General features: G+C 45.2%; 1 protein-coding gene across 1 annotated transcript in view; it reads left to right on the top strand.

The window, feature by feature from the left end:
* The window catches only part of LOC121321642 (nuclear factor NF-kappa-B p100 subunit-like), a 36,686-nt gene that overhangs the window by 1,873 nt on the left and 23,772 nt on the right, over window positions 1–11,041 (top strand). Inside the window, exons 2-7 of the mRNA XM_041260642.1 lie at window positions 5,560–6,522; window positions 6,908–7,325; window positions 8,596–8,703; window positions 9,169–9,363; window positions 10,020–10,154; window positions 10,350–10,544. Coding sequence (XP_041116576.1) covers window positions 5,677–6,522; window positions 6,908–7,325; window positions 8,596–8,703; window positions 9,169–9,363; window positions 10,020–10,154; window positions 10,350–10,544 — 1,897 coding nt within the window. The 5' untranslated portion in view covers window positions 5,560–5,676. The remainder of the gene's footprint in view (window positions 1–5,559; window positions 6,523–6,907; window positions 7,326–8,595; window positions 8,704–9,168; window positions 9,364–10,019; window positions 10,155–10,349; window positions 10,545–11,041) is intronic.

The following is an 11,041-nucleotide window of genomic DNA, read 5'->3' as shown; positions in this document are numbered from 1 at the left end:
ATATATATATAATATATATATATATATATATATATATATATATATATAATATTATTTATTTATAATTTTATTACTCTGATTTTATTTATTTATTTAATAAGTGTTGCATGTATTTGTTTTGCTTGGTGAACTTTGTGCCCTGCAAAGTGCAACACGTTTATCTCTTGCTGCAGTTTCGCAATCTTGTAAAACACGTGCATCTCCTTTTGCCATTACACATTTCTGTACAGATATGTACATTAGATATAGGACCTGGTGCAATAGGGGCTTTGTCAGCATATTTTATGCTTCATTAAAAATCATTAATCATTAAGACAAAGGAGTTGTAAAATTGAGAAAGAGCCGCCTCTATCGCCCCTTGGTCCTTGTCAAAGGACTTGTTCTATAAACCATTGTACCATGAATCATGCATAGCAAAGCACTGCACAATCTCATTTACAGCATAGTAATTAGGGTTCTGATTTCAAACTCGATGAATCCTGATTGCTGCCACTGCCCCATCGCCAGCCTGCTTATCCTGCTTCCCAACAGTGGATAGGAAGATAGGATCCTGCCCCCACAGCGCTGGGTTTAATAAACAACCCCCACCCATTTCATTATTGGCTGGCTCTGTGGGAGTTTCCCTCTCCTCACTCCCCCAGACCAGCAATACTGATCAATAAAGAACAACAGCTCCAGCTCGGCACACTGAAACTGCCTTCCTGCCTTTCAGCAGCTGCTGAGCACAGCCCAGCCGCTTACATCCTCTCCTTGCTTTCATAAGAACAATTAGGGAGGACTTGAGTAAAGTCTATAAAATCCTAATAGGAGTTCACGAAGTTAGCCCTATAGCCAGTACTGTAAACACAGCACAGAAACCAGGACCCGAGGGCACACAGTTGGAAATGAAGCAGAGATAGACAGACTTAGGGTAGGAGACCCCTCTTTACACAAAGAGAGTGGTATGTGGTGACAAAAAACCTGTTACACGCTGCTTCATATTGTCTTAATCGTAGTGCCGTATCTAAAACTGGTATTTTAAGATCGCAGATATTTTTATTTACCGGTACTGCATTAAGTATTATTATTATTATTATTATTATTATTATTATTATTATTATTATTATTATTATTATTGTTGTAAAAAATAAAACATAATATTGTGTATAATATGTCTACATATATTAATGTTCATATGCCAGTAGACATATGAATAGAAGACACAGAAGATATTGATATACAGTGTTTTTGTCTTTTTGAAGCGGCGAAAGAGATTCACACACACACGCATCCCCCCCGCCCCCCTCCAAATCTTTCTGTCAGGCAAGTGTTCTTAAGAACAACAGATGTTGAGGGCTAAGTCTGCAGTTGGTTTGAATTATACTGTACATGGTGCATGGTGCTCTGGTAACTGTACATGCCATTCCACAGAGTGTGTGGGTCAGAGAGGTTGGGGTGATTGGAAGACATTTACATGTTGTCAAAATACAACATTATTGTACGCCAAGCAGACAAAATGAACTCTTCTTTGTTTTGACTAAAGTTTTGTGTGCCTCGTTCTTGTAATGCAACCTTGAAACACCTCTCTGTTGACACGGCCTTAACAACTTCACCTGTGGCTGTCGGAAACAATAGAATATATACAAGGCCCTTTCTTTCCTTGCCTAAAAAATTCCAGGTTTTTCTAAAAGCTATATGTCGGTGTTTACTTTTTTTTCATCCAAAATTTGGTGCAATTCAAGCATCTCAAAACACTGATGTGCTGATCCTGGTTTTAAAGAGAATCCATGGCTTTACATTCCCTAGAAACAATTGTGCAAATAAAAAAAAATAGTTTTTATTACCCCCGACCAAATGTTCTGACAGAAAGCTTTTTCAGCGTCGTTTTTGAAGACTCTGGAAGTCAATGGAAAAGACTTCCAGTCGAAATGTTTGTCATTAAATGTATTCGAGTTTCTGTTGACACGATATGTCTGTTTATTCCGAAGACAGTGTGCACACAATGGGTTACCCAACCACTTAGTCAGCTAACGGAGATCGCACTTTGAATCTGAACTTTGTTGCAGAACTGCTCACCTCAGCAGACCTTTCCTTCCTCTGCAAGTCATCTCTGCTTGCTTACACAACCACTGTGCTGCTGATCAGCATTAACTGCAAGTTACCACTGCACATGCGTAGCTCCTGCCAGGGACCTGCAGCCTAACGAAGCTCTGTAAACCCAATCACAGTAACACACGGCCAGCGGGCAGGACGCAGAGGTCTCGAAGACTTTCTCATAATAAAAGCAGAGCAAAGTGTAATAAAGCACAGTGAAAGCATGGTAAGGCATAGGTATGCATAGTAAAGCCCAGAGAGGTATGGTGAAGCATGTTTAAAAATCATGGCAAACTATGGGAAATGTATAGTAAAACTATGGGAAAAGCATGGGAAAACTGCAAAATGAGCATGCAAACTTACCCTGGTAAGTCTTTATAAGGGGACCCTAGGAAATTGTGGAAATGCCTCTTTTATAAAAACAACATGTATATTTAACGAACACAAACATGTTCTTTCACTGTTGCTTCTGATAGAGATGATGAACTGTATATAAACATCCATATAAACCGTGGGCTTTTCTTTGACTTGGCGGTCTCTGATTGTGGTGGTGAGAGACAAGCCTTGTGATGGCTACAGCTAATACTATTCTTAAACATATTGGTCCCCTAAACAAGGAAGTTTGGCAACCTCTGCAGTAGTACATCTCGGGAGCTCTGTGTGTGTGTGTGTGTGTGTGTGTGTGTCAGTTTGTGTGTGTGTGTGTGTGTGTCTGTCTGTCTGTGTGTGTGTGTCTGTCTGTGTATGTGTCTGTGTGTCTGTCTGTGTGTGTGTGTGTCTGTCTGTTGTGTGTCTGTGTGTGTCAGTTTGTGTGTCTGTCTGTCTGTGTGTGTGTGTCTGTGTCTGTGTGTCCGTCTGTCTGTATGTGTCTGTCTGTCTGTCTGTATATCTGTCAGTATGTCTCTGTGTCTGTCTGTGTATCTGTCAGTGTGTCTCTGTCTGACTGTATATCTGTCAGTGTGTTTGTCTGTGTATCTGTCTGTGTCTCTGTGTCTGTCTGTCTGTCTGTCTGTCTGTCATGTCCTGCTGTTGCACCCCCTGTTCTCTTGGTCAAGTGGCCATGCAGTGAACAGTATTCATAAAACAACAGCTTGCCAGTAAATGCATAGAGCTGCAGTGCTTTGACTTGTGAGTGTGTCTGTGTGTGATTTTGGGTTCTCTGCAGTAAATGTGCCGATTCTGTTTAGTTATTGTACCCTAGACCTCAGGATTGGACAGTGATAATTATTAATTATAAGATAGCAGCGGCTTTCCACATCTCCAAGTTCAAAAGGTCTCTTTTGCAATAATTATTAACGGGCTAATCTCAGTAACTGTAGGACAAGGTGTGTGTGTGTATGTGTGTGTTTATCAGTGGGCACGTTTTACAGTACTTTCAGGGTCAAAAGATAGGAAAGCCTGAACAAACCTACCCTATGAGGACAGAGTCCATGTCCCCATAATGAACAATTGTTTAAGGAAAATTCAATGCAGGAGAGTGCACTTTTGACACAACTTGTATTATTGTGTCACAGCCCAATAGAAAACAAATGTACTCTTATTCAGTATAGCACTCTATGCCTCTATTACTCAAATGTCTTCACCATCTCTCCATCCCCTCCCTCTCTGCATCCCCTCCCTCTCTCCTTCCCCCCGCTCTCTAGCCGTCTGCATCCCCTCCCTCTCTCCACCCCCCCGCTCTCTCTCCCTCTGTCCATCCCCTCCCTCTCTGCATCCCCTCCCTCTCTGCATCCCCCACTCTCTCCATCCCCCCGCTCTCTCCCTCTCCATCCCCTTTCTCTCCATCCACTTTCTCTCCATCCCCTCCCTCTCCATCTCTTCTCTCTCTCCATCCCCTCCCTCTCTTCATCCCCTCCCTGTCTCCCCCTCCTCCTCCCTCTTCTCCTTGTTTTTCTACACAGCTCTAATGCTAGCTGCCCCAGGTTTCTCTTTGATGTATCTGTGTGTGTGTGCAGTGATCAATCATGCTAGCATTTCAGCACTGCAGCCCCTCTTCTGATTGGTCGAGGGAGGGACAACACCCTCTGATGAGACTCGGGGGAGCGAGTGGGGGCGGGGGCGGGGGTGGTGGTACACACTTAGTATTTTCCAAACCTCCCCGTTTCGAACATCAAATATGTTTTAAAAAAAAGCAAACGGTTAGCATCGTTCCATGATGTGAGAATGCTTAGGCTGAGAATGGGGAAAGCACAGGGAAGGCTAGGCAGATTTACTGTGCAAGTCTACACTGGTGTCGGCTTTCCTGTTACAATTACCTTTGTTCTTTCAATCTGACAACATCAATCACACAGGGTAGCAAGCATTAGACAATGTATAAATAAGCACATACCTCATACATGTGATACTATACTATGAAAGCGTTCTAATGCAGATATTTGGTCCAGCTTGCTGTGAAGCAAGAAAGCAAGCATTGAAAGATTCCTGGTTAGCTTTTTTATGTGTGCCTGTGGAAAGGACATCTTCACGAATCTCATCCAGCACTGCTTCACTGATCAAGTTAACCTTCTAAAAGTCTCCCATTGTAGAAGCATGGCAAACTGTAATAAAGCATAGTGAAAGCATGGACAAGCATAGATAAATGCATGGGGTAACTGTGGGAACACTTAAATCACTGTGCAAATGTACTGTGCTCAACTATTATAGACACATCATAAGAATGCATCAAATTATTATTTTGCAGCTTTCATTATTCAAGCCAGCCGTGCATGAGCCAAAAAAAAAAAAAAAATTTAAAAAAATCTAAATACAGCCAAATTAAATCTTTGGAAACTATCAGGAATTTCCACAGAAATAACAGAAAGGAATGTTGAGCTGTTGTTTGCCCTCCTCTGTTGCAATGCAGTCTGTGTGAGTCATTGCATTCTCTCACAATCTGGGCCTATTCACCCTCTGCTGGTGGCTGCGTGGTACTGCACTGGGTGTGGGCCCTATCCAAACAGTTTTGAAAAATATTTGCGTTGGCCTGCCTGCTAGAGAATTACCCCAGCAACACACTCCCAAACCTGCGCAATTAGACTGAGAGCCGAGGCTGTGTGCACAGGGATGTCTGCAACTGCACTACTGAACTGGTGAAGAAAAAAATAGCTTTATTTACATGTGTGAATCTCATTTAAAGTTGCAGTGTTCTATTTTTACAGTAAAATACTGTGTAATGACTTTGTGTCTTTTCTGCATTCTCCCATAATGTAGTGTCTACCGTCTGTGCAGTGTGCTTTATTAGACAGACCGACCAACCGACCCTGCTTCGCATTCAGTTTTACAGTCAGGTGTACTGTTTGGAGTCTTGTTTGATCCATTCTTCCATAGTTTTGCCTTCAGTGCGCTGTGCGTCCTCAGAAAAGAAAGCAGACCTTGTTCGCGGTCAGAGCATCACACAACATTGCTCATTACATCATCGAGGAGAAAGATTTACAAGCAAAACTTTGACAACGTTATAAAGGAGCCTTTTAAAGGCTGCATGTAAATGAAGTGCTTCTTGTGTTTCAGTTTTTTCAGATAAAGAGGAAGCAGGCAGCACTGTGCTACACATCCAGATCAGTCCACAGAGAACTCGGGGGGCCTGGAACTTTGTACCCCAAATCCTCTTTCAACCCTGTTCAAAACATGGAGAGAAAACAGAGAATCCACATTTTCCTCGGCGCTCCGATATTCTCTAAGGAAAAGGGAACGACGGGAACAGAGACTCCCGTGGAGGAAACTTTGGAAAACTGGAACCGGATTGAGCTTTCCTGCCGAGAAGGGAAACTTCACCCCGTCTCTGAGCTGAGAGAGGGAGGAGCCATTGCAGGGGATGCAGGGATCTGCCGGAGCAAAAGAGCCGCTGGCTATAGCGCCTGCAGTAGCGCCTGCAATCACTCAGACAGGCTGAGCGTTAACCGAACAAGACCATCCAGCGATCCGTCCCGCCAAAATGAACCCTGCTCCCCTCTGGAAATGGGGAAGGAAGCAGCGAGGCAAGGAACTGAAGGAACAGGAGCCCAGCGTTCCCAAACGGCTTCCGGGAGAAAGCGCCTGGTCAGCCGCAGTCTGGCATTGCCCAGCGACGCTATCACGGAATATCTGGACAGCTGCTTTCCTGAAGACGCAGATCCACGGACAGCTGAGCAGGAGCTGTCCACGCAGACGGAATTCCTGAGCGTGTGGGCCACCAGCCAGGCCGCCATCTTAAAGGGGCTGCTGGCGTCGGAGTGCGGGGAGAGACTCGAGGTCCAAGAGGAAGAAACCGTCTCAGGACTAGCCCCAGAGCGGCACACCCCTACGAGAGGCTGGAACTCAACCCCAGGGGCCGTATTGGGAGCGACCCAGCCAGACAGATCCTCGCCAGAGGAGCCCCACACTGCGGAGGGCTCAGAGGAACTCTTCAGTGCCCCCGGCGAGCTGCTGCCTCGGGGGGAGGGAGGCGTTGTGATGGAGACGTGCTGCGCAGCGCTGCTCTGCTCTCAAGAAGAAGTAAGGCAGTAACTTCTAAGCCCGTGAAACGTGGCAACTGCATGAAGCAACTAGGAAGAGGATGTTTTTGAGCAATTTTATCCTCATTAATATTTCAAGGTGGTATAGTTGAACAAGTTAAGTGTGAAAATTGCTTGAAAATGTCCCCCTAACAACTAGTTACTAGAAAAGTTGCCTGGTGTTAAAAAGGCTTTCGAATGCTGGATTGGGTCCCCCGAGGTCTCCCTGTTAAAGGCACAAACTACACAGGATTTTAACACTAGGGCTCTTTTAGGTATTCGTACGTTGCTCATTTCTATTTCCATTTAAATCCTGTTTTTTTTTTATTTTATTTTATTTATTTATTTAACAATGTGAATTTCCCCCACCTTGAAACTTTTTACAGCCTCCCCATCAAGATGGTGACGCTACTGAGAAGAGAAGAGAGACTGAGGAAGGGGCCTCCAAACCCACAACCTACAGTCCCCCTGCCCCTGCCCCTGCCTCCAAGAAAACCAGAACCTCCCCTTCCAACCAAAAGGGAAGGAGAGGCCTGAGGGAAACCAGGGGCTTTCCTGGGAAGCCTGCACTGCTGATGAGCTGTGTGGACCAGGGTCAGCGCTACGAGGTCCTGGCCTGTGTGCTGAACCCCTGCCATCTGAAGGAGGTCAGAGTGAGATCAGGGATGGCCGCAGGCTCAGCTGTTCCCCTGGCAACCATCATGGTGACGGACCAGTCGGGGACAGAGAGGAAGGTGGTCCTGTGGCGGGCAGCGGCGTTCTGGGCTCTGACTGTGTACCCCGGGGACCTGGTCCTCATAACGGGTGCGTGAGGATCTGTAAATTATAAACCACAAATCAGAAGGCAACCAATCACAGAGAAAAGTTTGCCAAAATTCCAGTACATCTTACCCTGTGTGCAGATTTCATCCCGTGCAGAGAACACACCTAATTCCAGTGTTCAAAAATCTAAACAAAAAAAAAAAACCACATAGCTTTTGTAAAGTGGATCATCCTATTAACTTCACTCTCAGCTTTGCGTCATGGTCCTTTCCCCCAAACTGCACGAGCTGATATCTCTTTCACAATAAGACACACGACATATTAACTTCTGTATGAACCCTTTAAAGTCCTGCTCCTGACCGTGAGTGCACAAAGCAGCCTTCCCCTGTCGCCACAGTGCCAGAGCCTCGTATCTCAGAGACTGACTGAGATTGTGACTTCATATCTGAAGGGTCTACTATAATCCCTGCTCGCTTCGTGTGCTGGTGACCAGTGGCATTGAACCGTGACCTGATATGGCAGCTCATACGAGGTCATGTGCTTTTGAGTTTGTCGGGTATGAAGACTGTACACTTTTGGGTTGTTGTCTAAATATTTGGTTCTCAGCACTGCTCCTTCCTAAGACCTTCCTAAGTTTCCCACTCAGTAAGCTTGCCTGTGCCTGTGTGCTCAGTGGAAATGCCCTCTTCCTGGGTGTGTCTGCGGAGCTCACCTGCTCAGCTCTGTTGCACTCGCTTGCTCCCACTTCCTTTGCACTGGTATTTTTTAATTAGACCACTTCCTGTGTGGCTAAATTCAGCAGCACCTGCTCTCAACTGTCTCCTTCCTGCCATGCCTGCCCGCTTGTCTGTCTGCCTCCCTGCCTGCCTGCCTGCCTGTCTGCCCACACTCTGAAGAAAAAGTTTGCAATAGTAAAAGCACTGCAAAGTAATAAAGCATAGTGAAAGCATGGTAAAGCATTGGGAAGCACTGTAAAGAATAGCAAGGTATGGTAAAGCATATTAAAATTAATCATGGCAAGCCCAGGTAAACGATGGTAAATGCACAGTAGAACAATGGGAAAAGAATGGGACAAAGTTGTGGGGTCAATCAGCTACTAGGAAGCGGATGAGTGCGGGTGGACTGAATGGCCTCTTGTTTGCACGTGCTCTTCTGTTCTTATAAAGTGTGCTGGGCTGTTGTTGCTGTGAAACACCGTGCATGTGTCCACGCTTTACAGGATTCAGGGAGCTGGATCGAGGGGGTAGACGTGGTTTTTGTTCACTGTTCCCAGCCTCTCGGCTGATAGAGTTCTTGCTTGTTTGTTTCCTAGATGTGACTGTGAAGGAGGACCAGTGGAGAGGGGAGACAGTTCTGCAATCCACTCCAGCCAGCAAGCTACTCAACCTGGGCCAATTCTTCAACATCAACCATGAGCGAGGTGAGGCGGAAATCAGACCCCTGCTTTCCACTTCTAACCAGTCTCGGGAGGATGACTCAATGTTCAAAGACCGGCTTATTTTATTGCCTTATAACTCTGCCAGCCCCATCACCAACTCAGTCTGTATCACATTTGTCACTTCATGTGAATTAGGAACTGTGTTCAGTACATGACGGTTAGGAGGCTGCAGACAAGCTCAAAGCCAGAGGAAAGACAGACAGAGGTAACTCAACCCCAGTACTGGAGCAACAGAACATAGAACTACCCAGAGTGATTGCAGATGCATCAAGTACAAATGAATGTAAAAAAGTCTTATCGGAATGACAAGTGGTCTCATGACTGCAGACAAATCAAGTACAAATGAATGTAAAAAAAGTCTATTGGAATGACAAGTGGGCTCCTGCATATTGTTTGAATGGATGGCAGGCCCCATGGTTTGACCATGTCTTGTTTTGCCCTGTGCAGTTCCAGGATATGTGGACAGGATCGCCCTGGCGGAGCTGCAGGGGTATTTGAGGGAGAAGCACTCCCACCTCCTCTCCATTCCCCCCAGAGCCCCTCAGAGTCCCCACAGCATCCGACACGCCCGTCTGGGGGTCCTGAGAGCCGACACGCTGGTCCATGCGCTGCTGCGGGTCACATGCATCTCCACACTCACTGGTACAGCACAGCACAGCACAGTACAGAATAGCACAGCGCAGCACAGTATAGAATAGCACAGCACAGTACAGAATAGCACAGTGCAGCACAGCATAGAACAGAACAGCACAGCGCAGTACAGAATAGCACAGCACAGCACAGTACAGTATAGAACAGCACAGTACAGTATAGAACAGCACAGTACAGTATAGAACAGCACAGTATAGAACAGCACAGCGCAGTACAGAACAGCACAGCACAGTACAGAACAACTGCCTGTCTGTGTTTGTATCTGACTGTGTTTGTGTCTGTGTGACTCTCTGACTGCCTGCCTGTTTGTCTATCTGTCTGTCTCACTAGGAATGCCTGTCCATCTGACTGTGTATGTATATGACTGCTTGACTATTTTTCTTTCTTTTTTCCTTCTAATTTTTTGTCTTCTTGCTTTCTTCTTGCATTATAGCAGCAGACACAGTATTGGTTGTAGATGCCTAAGAAACATTTAAAATCGAGCAAAGCAAAGATTTATTTCCTTTTTACTTCATTATGTTCTTTTTATTCCTTCTTCTTTTCTATCTTTTGTCCTTTTCTTTGTCTTTCTTCAGTTACAGTATTTCCACCACCTCTGTAAAGATCCCATAAAAATCCTGTTTTACACTGTTTGTTCCCCTGTGCAGTGCCAGTGTACTCCTACAGGGGGCAGTCTCTCAGGAAGGTTGTTCTGAGTGTGGAGCAGGGAGATGGCCAGCAGGGGGCACTGGTGCTGTGGGGAGGTGCTACCGCCTGGCTGCCGCGCATTCAGAGGAAGAGAGGTGAGTTTACAGTGCTCTGTCTCTGTGTGTCTGTGTATCTTATGAGTGTCTGCCTGTGTGTGTTTGTATCTCTTTCTGCAGTATACTGGTATTAACACTATGGGTGGTGTTCTACCATTTTAAAAGTTTCCCATTGTAAAAGCATGGCAATGTGTAATAAAGCCTGGGATTCACAGTCTGTTCTCTGCTCTCTAGCGCTGGTGTGGGATTTCCGCTGTCTGCTGGTACGGTGGGGCTCTGTTTCAGGGTTCCTGGAGCTGCACTCCACCCCCTGGAGCTCGTGCGAGCCTCTGTTCCCTGATGACAGTCGGGCCCTGGAGTTCTGGAGCTGGTCCAATCTGGAGTGCTGCGAGACAGACCTGCAAACTCTGCTCTCTTTCCGACACTCAGGTGAGGACCAGATTAATTACAATCACAGAACCAACCCACTCAGTGCAGCTTTCCCCTTATTCCCCTTAGGTAAGCACTGGAAGGCACAGTGAGGTATGGTAAAGTATATTAAAAAAACAAACCATGGTAAACTAACCCATTTAAAAGTTTCACTTAGTAAAAGGCAAATTGTAATAAAGTATGGTGAAAGCATGGTTAGTCATGGGTGAGCATTGTAAAGCACAGAGGTATAGTAAAACATGTTAAAGAAGCAAACCTAGGTGAATTATAAATGCGATTATAAGCATGGTAATCCAATGCATTTTTAAGTGCAAATTGAAGTGTGTAAACTTAAACATTACAAACCTATTTAAGTTTCTTGAGCAGAGAAGAAAGAAGAATCTAACTGCCTACCCAAAGTTGCATTACAACAAACCAACATTTTTGTAAGGAAATTCTACAGGGTGTTTTGTAGCCCCTATTTATTTATTGTTTGAATGTGCAATAAATACCACTGC

The sequence above is a fragment of the Polyodon spathula genome, chromosome 10 (assembly GCF_017654505.1).
Source record: "Polyodon spathula isolate WHYD16114869_AA chromosome 10, ASM1765450v1, whole genome shotgun sequence".
In the NCBI taxonomy this organism is placed as follows: Eukaryota; Metazoa; Chordata; class Actinopteri; order Acipenseriformes; family Polyodontidae; genus Polyodon; species Polyodon spathula.
The sequence above is the reverse complement of the archived record's forward strand: the minus strand, read 5'-3'. Positions and strand labels throughout refer to the sequence as shown.